The sequence below is a fragment of the Prunus persica genome, chromosome G6 (assembly GCF_000346465.2).
Source record: "Prunus persica cultivar Lovell chromosome G6, Prunus_persica_NCBIv2, whole genome shotgun sequence".
NCBI classification, from domain to species: Eukaryota; Viridiplantae; Streptophyta; class Magnoliopsida; order Rosales; family Rosaceae; genus Prunus; species Prunus persica.
The window spans coordinates 24,113,216-24,125,690 of NC_034014.1; the positions used below are offsets into that span (position 1 = coordinate 24,113,216).

The window sequence follows — 12,475 nt, forward strand, 5'->3', positions numbered from 1 at the left end:
GAACTTGACTGAATCCTTGGGTTTGAGTCTTTTAGCCACTCATCACTTCAGCACAGTTTTATCTCATCTAATTCCTGTTTTCCTTGCTTGACTTTGTAATCTTGGATTGGATCCAGAAGCTTAAAAAGGACAACATAAGCACTATATTTTGACTAGCATTTCTATCTTCTTTTGTCTATTTGTCGAGAATGTGAACATGATTAACCCAATTAAAACAGAGCAACCAACTCATCATCATTTGAAATTTTTGCAGTAGTTGACATCAGATTTTGAGTAACATGTCACTAATTTTTGTGGGGGAATTGAGCTTGACTGAGTTTGAGATTCACTTTTGGAAGCAATCTCTATATTTAATTATGAAAATTTGAGATTAAAATACTAAATGGAATTTAAGTTAATCTTGTAAAATAGTGCATTTTCTAATCATGCATGCTTTTTTATGAACTCACAATAATAGATAAATAATGCCTTAGCAGCCTCTCCTTCAGCACTCACTCTAATCCACTTCAACATTATAAAAAGCTGTCTCATTCCCATTTTCTATGTACTTGGAAACAAAACATTGGCTCTTTCAGTTATTGTATTCCTCCTCATATTCCAAAACAAATGGCTCTACCTATTGAACAAGCCAAGCCTTCAAACACAAACAAGGCCAGGCTTCCTCCAAAGAGAGGCCAGATCAAAGTTAAGATAATATCCAGTTTTGTCAAGTTGGTGGTTGGAGTGGCTTCAAGAGTCAGGAGAGGGCTGAGCCGCCATAGAAAGGTGGCAACCCGGGAAGCACAGGCTCCTATGGCGCCTATGCAGCCTGAGAAATAGCGATCAAACCGCTTGTAGTTCATATCAGCATTGATGCCTTTAGCTGCAATGGAAGCAAGTTCCACAAGCCTCATCCATCTCTCCAATATTGCCTCTCAACTCCTTCATCTAACCTTCTATATTATATACATATGGAGAGTAGCACATGCCCTTCTGTTAAAAATGTATGAGGCGTGTCTAATGGGGTTTGCTTTGAATTTGATGTAATGATCCTATCATAATAAACTTTTCTTTTTCTTCTCGCTCTTTTCTAATTTTATTACACGTCCTTCTTATAAGAAGATTGTACAACAAGAAATCGATCACGATCAACTCTTTGTTTTCTGCATGAGTTGAAGAGTTCAAACTACTGCTTACCCTGTTGCTTACCTATGGAGCTCAGCTCATATTGTTGGCTTTACCAGAAATGTCTTTGCAGGTTTACCTACGTTTGAGCTTGCTTAAAATTTCATGCAGCACATCAATCTTTTCTTTCACGTCTTTAATTGTTTTCTTGACCTAAACCCAGAATGCTTGTAATTCTCATAACTGTTATAATTCAATCCGATACGACAATGATGCAGATATCATAGATATTGTTATTATTTGACATATTAAAAATATCCTTGTCATTGTTTGATTATTGACATCCTTACACGCAAGGGAATACACTGAGAAATTATGAATCGGGGAAGTCATGAATAGGGGATAGGAAAGAGAGAATGAGTATGGGATCAATTACTTCCCTAAGCAACCATGAATTCGAAAAATTCTAGTACCTGTGTATATGTGTTAGTAAACACATACGAAGTTAGGGAATTAGAAAAGTTCCAACACCGATTCCAAGTAAGTAAACATGCCATATTTTAGTTTATCGAATCTGTTTCCTTCATTATACCCTGGTTTTGCTTATTGTATCAATCTCGTGTGAAGATGGAATAATATCAAGCCACCAGTTATTCAGATGGCTGTTTTAATTCTGCAATGCTAGAAAATGAACACGTATAAATTGGTCCTTCAAATGATCATTGATCCCTCCCTCCCTCTACCCCCTCAGAAGGTTCATGAACCCAATAAAGCTCTCTGTTTCACATTTTCATGGCGTCATGCTGCTGATGCAGGGCTTGTATCAATATGTCCTTGCTAGTGTACAAAAACAAAATGATTATGCACTTAACAAGTATCTTGGTAATTTATTATCATGTTAATTGTTGGATTTTTGCAAAGCTGTCTTTACCTCACATTTGATGCGACATGTTAGGCTCAGATGGAACACAAAAGAGTGAGAGATGTGTGTTGGTTCCCTTAATGGCTACGGAACAACTTTATGTTAGGCAGGGTTGTTTGGATTTACACATCATTTCACACGGTTATTTGGATTTATATATCCCTTTGTTGGTCACTTTAGCCGACACAAAACGCTGATTGCTTAATCTTTGTGGAACCATATAACAGATTCTTGATTTTGTTTCTTTCTTTGCTCAAAGAAGGACGAGGGTTTAGAGAGACCGGAGGGTGAAAGTCCAACCCTTGCCGTGGACGCAAGAGTATGTTTTTTCCTATTGGAGTTAAGGCTCATCCGTTTATAGTGAAACTTATAACCTCTCAAAGTAACATGTAATTCACGTCCAAGAGGATTAATCCGTCATGGTGGATCCGGTGGTGAAACTTTATGAACTTTATGATTCACTCGCCGGCGTTCTTGCTTGTTGAGACCAAATGAAGCCGAACAAGCAACAATATCACTGTTGATAAAATTGGCTCACCTAAGATGCAGAAGAAAGAACGCAATTGACAAACAGACTGTTGGAAATTGCCGGAGCACGTCCAATTATCATGCATGCGTTTTTTCTTTAGTTTTGGCATGGTTTTCCACATGTTTTCAGTTCTCATTCCAAATAGTTTTGTAACCCCAAAGTCAATGAGTTTGTCGGAAATCTATTTATTTTAGGGGTTAGAAATTAGTTTGGTAAGGGAACTGATTTGTAATAGCTCTAGGTGTGACTTCCAGCATGTTGTTGTAGCTCTAGGTGCATGACTTACTATCCCAAGCATGAACAGGGGTGGCTGGACATCTAAGGTATTGATAGGAGCAGCTAGACATCCAAATGCAATGAATATGTGCAGCTAGTGTTTTGTAGCAGCCAAGGCATTAATGTGGAGGCTTCCCATCCCAATAACATTAATGAAAGTGGCTGGTGTGAAGACTTCTCAACACAAGACAAAGGTGGATGATGTAAAGACTTTTCAGCACAAGACATCGATGAGGGTGGTTGGCAAGGTGAGGTAGCAGCTGAAGAGAAGCTCCCTACTTGTCTATTTAAGTAGGAAGGGCAGAGAATACAACTTTAGGAGAGAGCAATCAGCCAAATGGGGAGCTGAGAGTTGGAGTCTTGTAAGTCTAGAAACCAAGAGGGAAAACTGAGAGAATTAACAAGAGCATCAAGGGTTTGAGCAGAGGGGTGAGAGAGAAGAAAGCTTGGGGAGAGAATAAAGTTGTAAGGGGGTTTCTTTGTAAATCAAGGTTGTAATATATTCTTTCATTAGTGAATTTTCTAAAGGAAAGCACCAAGAAAACATTGGCAAATTGCTGAACCTCTATAAAATTCTATGTTACTTGTATGCTTGCTTTTTTTTTTTTTTTTTTTGTGTGTGAGTGTTTCATTCATCCTTGTGAGTTGTGGAGGTTTGTTACAGAGTCCATTGAGAACAAGATCAAAAGGAGTTTTTGCACAACAATCACCACATAAGGGAGATTAGTACCGAGCATCTGGCAGCACAAGACCTAGCACTTGACTAGCATAATCTCAAGTGAAACGTTGCTTACATGCTTTGACATCGTTAACTAAAATAGCATAAACTGAAAGGAGACACCACTTGCATCCTATGATGCTCAGGTAAATTACAGGTCAACGATTATTTTTATGTCCTCAAGGATGGGACAATCCTACATGGAAAAGTAGATATTACACAAAAGCACCTAATGATCCGTAAGGACAGTATGATCAATTATGGGTGAACTTTATAACCTTTTGGGGAACATCAGAGAGGTTGCCATCATTGAGGGGGCCATAAGTTTACAGTCCATAACAACGAATCCACTCAAAAATGGATGCAGACTTTAGATTGCCTCTCTTGGATTAAGCAGCAGTGTCCGGCTCCTGAATTGTTACCTTAGATAAGCTTGCTTCTAACTCGTTTAACTCATCTATGTCCAGTTCGTCGTCATCATCATCATTGGTAACTTTGGCACCACCGCCAAGCCTATCTCTGTTAGAATTGGCACTGACCTGAAGTTGAAACAAATAAAATACGAGTGAAACAATTAACATATAGTCCACTCTGTTCAGTACTAGTCACATATTAGCATGCCATGGAAAAGCAACCTGAACTCCTCACAGGCATTCATGGACAATAACATAGAAACAGTAATCTTTAGCTTTAGCAGGCACATGCACTTCTATCTTATAACACTATATCCAGTTATACAGTTATGAGATGGGGAAAAATGGGGGTGACAACTAATAAGTGAAAACTAACCATCTGTTCATCACCATAAAAATTAGAAAATAAACCTAACCTTCTGTTCAGCAACTGGAGGTTCTTGATCTCTTTGGTACTTCTCATGTGCCTCAACATCGTCCACAAATAGGCTAGAATCTGACAAAAATAGCTCACGGCCACTGCAAGGGAGGGACACACAATCAGTAAACAATATCCAAAAAGTTAGTAACTGGTCGAGGTGAACACAAATTGGAGAATGTGGGAAAGAGAACACACCTCATACGGTCATTTTTAGCCCGCTCTGCCATTTCTGCCGCCAAACCGGCATCTCTTTCTGCCATCTTTTTCTTCTTCCATTGCATGAACAACTCAGTAGTCATAGGAGTTGAAGTCGTCACTTTAGCACGCTAAAATCAAACAGCTAATTGGTTAGGTGAAAAATATAAGGAAGATACCAATGACAAACCGCAATTCCTTTAGACAATTTAAATGTAAATGCTATGACTTGACGTAAAGGCTTGTTCAAATAACCTGATTTTCGATCTCCTCCTCAATCGGTATTTTTTCAGCCTCTTCCTCTAATAGAGCCTTCATCTGAGACTTTAAAACATATCCTGGAGGAAGAGCATGTCTGTAATGGCAATTTTTACCACCATTGGGGCAGACCCAAAACCAACCATATTGTTTCTTCTCCACTGCTTCCAGAAAATATTTACAAACCTGCACATATATCCAAAAACAAAACAAAAATTCATTTAGAAGTCTACAAAGCACATTGATGGTTCGAACATCTATATTCAATAAGCATGTATGAAGCTGAGAACTTGAAAGCATATTGTACAGACTGCCCTGGAGATAACTTACAATATCAGTCGGTTTGTTCTGCTGGTATTCATTTTTCTTTGATTCCACCACCTTCTCCAAAGTCTCTTGATCCCATTCCTCCATCGTGTCTTATATATATAAAAAAATCAAACTCAAAAACAAAACAAACAAAAAGAAGAAAAAAAAATTGCATTATAAATCAAGCATCACAGTAAAGTAGAGTTCCTATACGGTACCGTGATCACGTTTATCACTGTAAATATCAATCTTTTCTCCTTTCCTCTGAACATTCAAATCATGGGAGAACTTGCACTTGAAACCTTTTGCACACTGCCCCGCTTTATAAAACTCGCATAGTATAGACTTGGGATCAACACCTAAACACATACCCATTAAACATTATATCATATCTAAGTTTCAACAAGACATACGCATCAAAAACGTCAATCAATTGGTCATTAAATAGGGAACACAATCACTTACCAACTGGTACTTTTGGTTGACTAACAGCAACCTTAAATAATTCATTCAGCTCCTTGTCCTTAGCCTTATCTTCTTCCTTCTTTTTCTGTAAATAATACAAGTCTCACCAACAAAATTTCTCTCATTTATGAAGCAAAATAGATACTTTACCATTTAAAAGCAGCCAAAGTCTCAAACTCATCTATGTAAGATGAAAAATTTATCATGACCATGAAAATTCTAAATTTTGGTGCTGAATCCAAAATCTGTTTTCTAATTCTTAACTAAATTTCCCTTGTATTGATCAAAACAAGAAAAACAAAATCAAGTTTCCTTTTTTTTTTTTTTTTCCCTTCTAAAATTTGAAAAATAAATCAAGTTAATCAGCCAATCAATCGAATAAATATTAATCAAAGAAAGAAAAGATGGAGACTTGGAACCTTAGCAGCGGTCTTAGAAGGATCGGATTGGGGCTGGACGGACTGCTTGAGGGTCTGAACGTACTTCTGGACATTCTTGCTCTTGTTCTTGTTCTTGAGCCCGAAGGTCTTGTCCTCTACGATCTTCTGCTTCTTCGCCAAATCGGCCTTCGATTGCTGCTTCGGCGGCATCTCTCATCGGCATCAAATATTTCACTTCCGAAATTTCGGAAAACCTTTTTGTTGATCTCCTCCGTCTGATTCCGAAATGATGTCGCTGACACCGGTCTGGTAATCTGGTTAAGGAATTTGGACGAGACGGTCCAGAAGCTTGCGCCTATGTATATTTCCTGATTTACCCCTGGAAGTACTCAACGTGCAGGCTTATTGTGGAGCTGGTGGGTCTACCCTTGTGTAATTCTCCCGCTTTTCGCCAAATTGGCGCCACGTGGTAGTTAGGCGCGAAAAATGTTGGTCTATTGACATTGAGGGGAAATAAACTACAAGTCGTTTCTTTACTATAGCATACCAAATAACGTTTTTTTTTTGGATTTGCATGGGCCACCGATTCTAGCACTACTTTTCTTTGAAATAGAGGGATCGAACCATTGCAATATGTTGATAAAAGCTATTATTTCACTCTTTCTGGATTAATGTCATGACTTTCAGAAGGATTAACGTGTAAAAATTCTCAAAAAATTGTAGAGGAATTGGACCTCCAAAACATATCTATATAATGTAGCTAATATGCAAGTTGAATAAAAGTACCAAAGTAATTATAAGCACAACGAAGAGGTCAAAAATTGTTTACTATTGTTTAGCTTGTTATGTGTATTTATTTAACAATAAAACAAATTGCTTAATCTATTATATTTATATATGACTTTCAAAACAAAAATTAAGCGTCATTAATATTGATGGTTGTAGAATTACACATTAAGAAAAGACCTCCAACCTCGGTTAACCTTCCTTTCATTGCACTCTAACCTTGCATTAAATTATGAAAAATATCATATAATAATTTCTCTATAAATTTAAACTTTAAATAAGAAAAAAAAAAGCAATTTTTTCTAAGGTGTATCTAGCCAAGTTCAATGGTTCAAATAGAATCATCCCATGGCCTTTGAAAATCCGTTTAAATTGACGAAATCCCCCACAAAAATACCGGCCTTTCAAATCCAATCCTCAAAAACCCATATAAAACCCCATCCCAACCAAAAAAAAAAAAAAAAAAAAAAAAACCACACACACAACGGTTTCGGCCTTAGCTCAAGGAATGAGAGAGTTCATCATCCTTGGCTACTCTGCTTCTTCTTCATCTTCCATTGCCACTCTTCCAAATCCCCACGGCAGCAACCACTCCACCAAACCCTACAAAGACAAACCCTTATCACTTCCCAAGCTATCTCCCTCCAAATCCTCTCCTCCAATCTCCACCCTCCATTCCCGCCCCCCTCCCCTCTTCGCCGTCCGATGGGACCCCACCAAAACGCACCTCAGCTACTTCGCCGACCTCGCCTCCAAGCTCGCCAGAGACGGCAAGTTCCAAGATTTCGCTATGGTTGTCGAAAGCGTCGTGCTTTCGGGTGTCCGAGGCTCCGAGTTCACAGCAGCGCTCAAGCTTGAGCTTGTGGCGAAGGGCATTTCGGGGCTTTTGAAAGAGGGAAAAGTCCGGAGTGTCGTTGAGGTGTTGGGGAAAGTTAACGAGCTTGGGGTTCCGCCATTGAAGCTGTTTGATGGGTACGCTATGGAGTTGCTGGGAAGGCAGTGTAGCCGGCTTTTGAAATGTAAGCAAGTGCAGGAACTTGTTGAGCTCATGGAGGCTCTTGCAGGTAATTTTTTGTTCAATTTATTGCGATATAAACCTGCATTGTACTAATTTGTAGTCCAGTCCTGATTTATGTTCAAAGATTTTAAATGGTTGGAGAAATGGTGAAGTAACCCAACTAAGAAGATTTTTACTTCCCTTAGGCATTTTCAGTTGGGTTTTAGATAAAGGGCTGTCGAAAATGTTAAAAATTTGATCCTTAGTTTGTTGTTATGTGAATGGGAGAGGAAGAATCTAATGTTTCATGAGAATTTCAGTCTTGGAAGAATAATAATGTGATGAGCCATGGTAGAGAATTTGAGACTCCTTGGATTTGTAACAGATAATACTTGGTTCAGGTTATCGTTTCCCAATCAAAGAACTGCTGGAGCCATCTGAAGTTATCAAACTTTGTGTTGATAAATGTTGCCCAAAATTGGCCATAAGGTATATTTGACTGTTCTCTTATGAGTTGGTCTGAGGGTTTGTCTTATCTGTTCTGCATTGCTCAGTCAGACATGTTCTTTTAAGTGAGAACTTTTTTCTTGTTCTTCTGTAATGCAATTTTCTTCATTATAGTCTCAGTTTATGTTTCGGTTGCACTCAGTCTTCATTGTTTTCTTCATTAGTCACTATTTATGCTTTGGTTATCACATTTTGCAGGTATGCTTGTATTTTTCCACATGCGCATATATTATTCTGTAACATTATATATGAATTTGGAAAGAGAAAGGCGTTGGAGCCTGCTTTGGCAGCATATGAAGCATCCAAGGAAAATTTGAATGGTTCAAATATGTATGTCTACCGTACAATAATTGATGTATGTGGTCTCTGCAAAGACTACATGAAATCTAGGTACATCTATGAGGTATATACCACCCTGACTGTCTTTGTTGTTTGCTACTGTTTTTCTTGATTCGGTTTTCAGATACTAATGAACTTTCCTATAGCTCGGAACTGAGTTTTTAAATATCTCTGTTTTCATTATGAGCTCTATTGGGTGGCATACGGAAAATGGAGCATTTTCCTTCAAACTAAAATTTAAAAGTTATTATTGCTTTTAATTTTTGTTTTATAAAATATCTTATCTATTTTTCTTCATTTTCTCTTTTATCTTCATCTCCTCACTCCCTAGTAAAAACACAAAACAGAAATCATCGCCATATACATTGCCAAAATAAATCCTTAGACATTTCCATAACTTTAATGCAGTCATGAGGATTAAACTCGGGATCTTCTTTCCGGATTATTTTTGCTGCAGGACTTGCTCAAACAGAAGGTTACCCCGAATATTTATGTTTTCAACAGTCTCATGAATGTGAACGCACATGACTTGAACTACACATTTCATGTATACAAGAGTATGCAAGTAATGCTCTCTCTGTCTCTCTCTTTCATACTACTGCACACATAATATTTTTCTTTCAATGTTACTCAATAGATCAATTTTGGCACTATGTTTTGCATGTGGCAATCAGTTTAAATGCATAATTGGTTTCTAATGATCAAGCTACAACTATCTAAATCTATTTATTTTCCTTGTCTAGAATCTTGGTGTCAGAGCAGATATGGCATGCTATAATATCCTTTTGAAGGCATGCTGTCTTGCTGGACGAGTTGATTTGGCACAAGATATTTACAGCGAAGTCCAGCATTTGGAATCAACAGGAGTGTTGAAATTGGATGTCTTCACATACAGCACTATTGTAAAGGTAAATATGAATTTGCTTATGAGTTATTATATTTTTGCTTTTGATAGTAATATGCAGACATATATATGGACCCTATTTTGCTTCAATTCGTACTTAGTAGCAATGAATTTCCATGTAGTGAGGCACTTTACTATGTACATAACTGATGACCAATTATCCAGGTCTTTGCAGATGCAAAATTGTGGCACATGGCTCTAAACGTCAAAGAAGACATGCTATCAGCAGGTGTTACGCCTAATACAGTTACATGGTCGTCATTGATCAGTGCCTGTGCAAATGCAGGTATTGTTGAGAAGGCAATCCAATTGTTTGAAGAGATGCTTCTGGCTGGCTCTGAACCTAATTCACAGTGTTTTAACATCCTTCTACATGCTTGTGTTGAGGCTAACCAGTATGATAGGGCTTTTCGCCTTTTCCAGTCTTTGAAGAGCACTAAAGTCCAGGAGACTTTTGGCAAAAAGTACAAAGGTATAGCAGTTTGAGTGGAGCTTACTTATGTACATTGGATTACCACTATGCCGTACCACTTCTAATCTGATGTCATCTAAACTTTGCTAAAGGGCTTTCTTTTAAACCCACAACTACAACGTACAATACTTTGATGAAGGCCTGTGGTACTGACTACTACCATGCAAAAGCATTATTGGATGAGATGAGAGCAGTAGGTCTTTATCCTAATCAAATAAGCTGGTCAATTTTGGCTGATATCTGTGGAGGCTCAGGAAATGTTGAGGGTGCCTTGCAGGTAAGACATAAATTTGGTTAACTTAATCTTTGATAGTTCTGTTTGCATCATTGTTCAAATTTTCGTTCGGCCTACATAGTTTTTCAGAACCAAAACTCCAGGTAAATGTCCTTTGAAAAGTTATGGTTATCACTGGTTAAATTCGGATAATGTACAAATTTGTAATCATATCTTGCACTTCATACATCAGGAAGTTTTCTGACGTTGCCACTGAAACTCATTACTTTCTTGGAGGTCAAAAACTTTTAACCTAGCATCAGTGAATCAAGTGTCAGGGAAATGAACTGAGAATAATCCTATTTTCTTGTGATAAATAAATGAAAACTTTTCTTTAGAGATTAACATAATTTTGTGTTTTTGGCTCCACCTTTTCTTGATGTCATTGTGCAAAATCTTGATGAAGCTGCAAGTTCAAGGAAAACATTAATAAATTTTTATTTCAGTGCAGATTCTGAAAAATATGCGTGCAGCTGGGATGAAACCTGATGTTGTTGCATATACAACAGCTATCAAGGTTTAAAAGCTTTCCTGATTCACTATTGATCTTGTTTTGTAACCACTGCTCTTCCCACCTATGCTTAATTAGCTGCAAAATTGCATTATTTATTTTCCCTAGATGTTGATGCAACATATCCTTTGGTTCATAGGTCTGTGTGGAAAATGAAAATTTGGAGCTAGCATTGTCACTGTTTGGAGAAATGAAAAAGTATCAGATACACCCAAATTTGGTGAGTCAATAATTAATGGTTATAATTTCAGATTATAAATCTTAACACATTCGCATGAATTACAAATAATTCCATATAACTACCAAGTCATGATTCTGCTTATAAAGGCATTCTCGATCAATTCAACTTGTAAATCCAGATTTTAAAATTATATTTATTTTCTTTTTCCAGGTGACATATAATACACTTCTGAGGGCTCGCAGCAGATATGGTTCTGTAAGCGAAGTACAACAATGCCTGGCTATATACCAGGATATGCGGAAAGCAGGGTATATATTATCAGTATATATTTAGTTTCTCATGGACATCTACATTTGACTAATTACGCATTTACTTTGCAGTTACAAATCTAATGATTATTACCTCGAGCAACTGATTGAGGAGTGGTGTGAAGGAGTTATACAAGACAGCAACGCCAAACAAGAAGAGTTTAGTTCATGCAACAAAACTGACATCGGGAGACCCGGAAGTCTGCTGCTTGAAAAAGTTGCAGAACACTTGCAAACGCATATTGCTGAGACCTTAGCAGTGGACCTTCAAGGACTGACGAAGGTATTCTTCAACCAGCCAGTTTATATTCTACATGTTTTGAGAATACCAGTCTCGGTGAACTTATTATTATGCGATTGTGTCTGCGTACTTTTTATCCCATTTTTTCTCATGCTAATATCCTCTTTTTAACAGGTTGAAGCTCGGATCGTTGTTCTTGCAGTTCTACGAATGATCAAAGAGAACTATACTTTAGGTATGAACATATTGTTTTACGAGGCATTCATTTCAGATGCCTTTATCTTATTTGAGAAGCCATTTATTCAAACATATTTAAGATAGGGTAAAATCAGATTTAAAATACATAAGCAAATGAGAAAAGGAAGAAGAAGCTTAGGATCCAGAGTTTCTAACTTTCATGCGGATGGTTACAGGACATTCTGTAAAAGATGACATGCTGATCGTCGTAGGTGAGGTTGATGGAGGCTCAACCACACAAAATTTAGAGGTAAAAGATGCAATAACCAAACTTCTGCAGGATGAATTGGGGCTCAAGGTTCTTGCAGCAGGAGCTAAAGTTGGACTTGATACTACAATAGAACGAGGGAACACTACTGATTCAGATCAAGATTTAGATGAAATGTCAGGGAGGGATGAACTACCCGCAGAGTTGATCTATTCCACGCGAAGACCCGTGGCTTTAGAAAGGCTAAAGGTAACCAGGGGATCACTGCAACATTGGCTGCGGAGAAGAAGTGCTCCTAGAAGGTGACTGCTTCATCCGTAATTTGTACATGCTACTAAATAGTCGATAATTATTTTTCCTCATGTATACTTTAACATGGAATAAGCCTGTATCGTACTGGTGTCACATGTAAATTATATACAAAAGGGCAATGAAAATAAAGCAATTTTCCTTATGTTATACTATTATACCCTTAAGTTCACAACTGGAATAGGTTTTAGCGTTTCCATAATCTGAATAG

General features: G+C 37.6%; 2 protein-coding genes across 2 annotated transcripts; one reads left to right on the plus strand and one right to left on the minus strand.

Moving 5' to 3' along the window:
• LOC18774773 (zinc finger CCCH domain-containing protein 11) lies at positions 3,546-6,311 on the minus strand. Its single transcript, XM_007205397.2, has 8 exons — positions 6,030-6,311; positions 5,611-5,695; positions 5,364-5,504; positions 5,167-5,255; positions 4,834-5,022; positions 4,579-4,709; positions 4,379-4,481; positions 3,546-4,088 (listed from the first exon to the last, which is right to left on the minus strand). The coding sequence occupies exons 1-8, from the start codon at positions 6,198-6,200 to the stop codon at positions 3,939-3,941; spliced, it is 1,059 nt and encodes a 352-aa protein (XP_007205459.1). The 5' UTR covers positions 6,201-6,311; the 3' UTR covers positions 3,546-3,938.
• On the plus strand, positions 6,913-12,409 carry LOC18772434 (pentatricopeptide repeat-containing protein At5g02830, chloroplastic). The gene is made up of 13 exons (XM_020565442.1): positions 6,913-7,840; positions 8,175-8,262; positions 8,479-8,683; positions 9,077-9,184; positions 9,363-9,527; positions 9,689-9,995; positions 10,088-10,272; positions 10,721-10,786; positions 10,920-11,000; positions 11,172-11,269; positions 11,342-11,552; positions 11,685-11,745; positions 11,924-12,409. The coding sequence occupies exons 1-13, from the start codon at positions 7,285-7,287 to the stop codon at positions 12,259-12,261; spliced, it is 2,469 nt and encodes an 822-aa protein (XP_020421031.1). The 5' UTR covers positions 6,913-7,284; the 3' UTR covers positions 12,262-12,409.

Bases quoted from the DNA above. Each gene is read 5' to 3' on its own strand.
- LOC18772434 (XM_020565442.1), top strand. From the start codon at position 7,285: ATGAGAGAGTTCATCATCCTTGGCTACTCTGCTTCTTCTTCATCTTCC. The intron at 7,841-8,174 runs GTAATTTTTTGT...TACTTGGTTCAG, and splicing joins GCTCATGGAGGCTCTTGCAG to GTTATCGTTTCCCAATCAAA. The intron at 11,270-11,341 runs GTATATATTATC...TTTACTTTGCAG, and splicing joins CAGGATATGCGGAAAGCAGG to TTACAAATCTAATGATTATT.
- LOC18774773 (XM_007205397.2), bottom strand. From the start codon at position 6,200: ATGCCGCCGAAGCAGCAATCGAAGGCCGATTTGGCGAAGAAGCAGAAG. The intron at 5,505-5,610 runs GTAAGTGATTGT...GTATGTGTTTAG, and splicing joins TCAACCAAAAGTACCAGTTG to GTGTTGATCCCAAGTCTATA. The intron at 4,089-4,378 runs GTTAGGTTTATT...TTTCAACTTCAG, and splicing joins CTCCAGTTGCTGAACAGAAG to GTCAGTGCCAATTCTAACAG.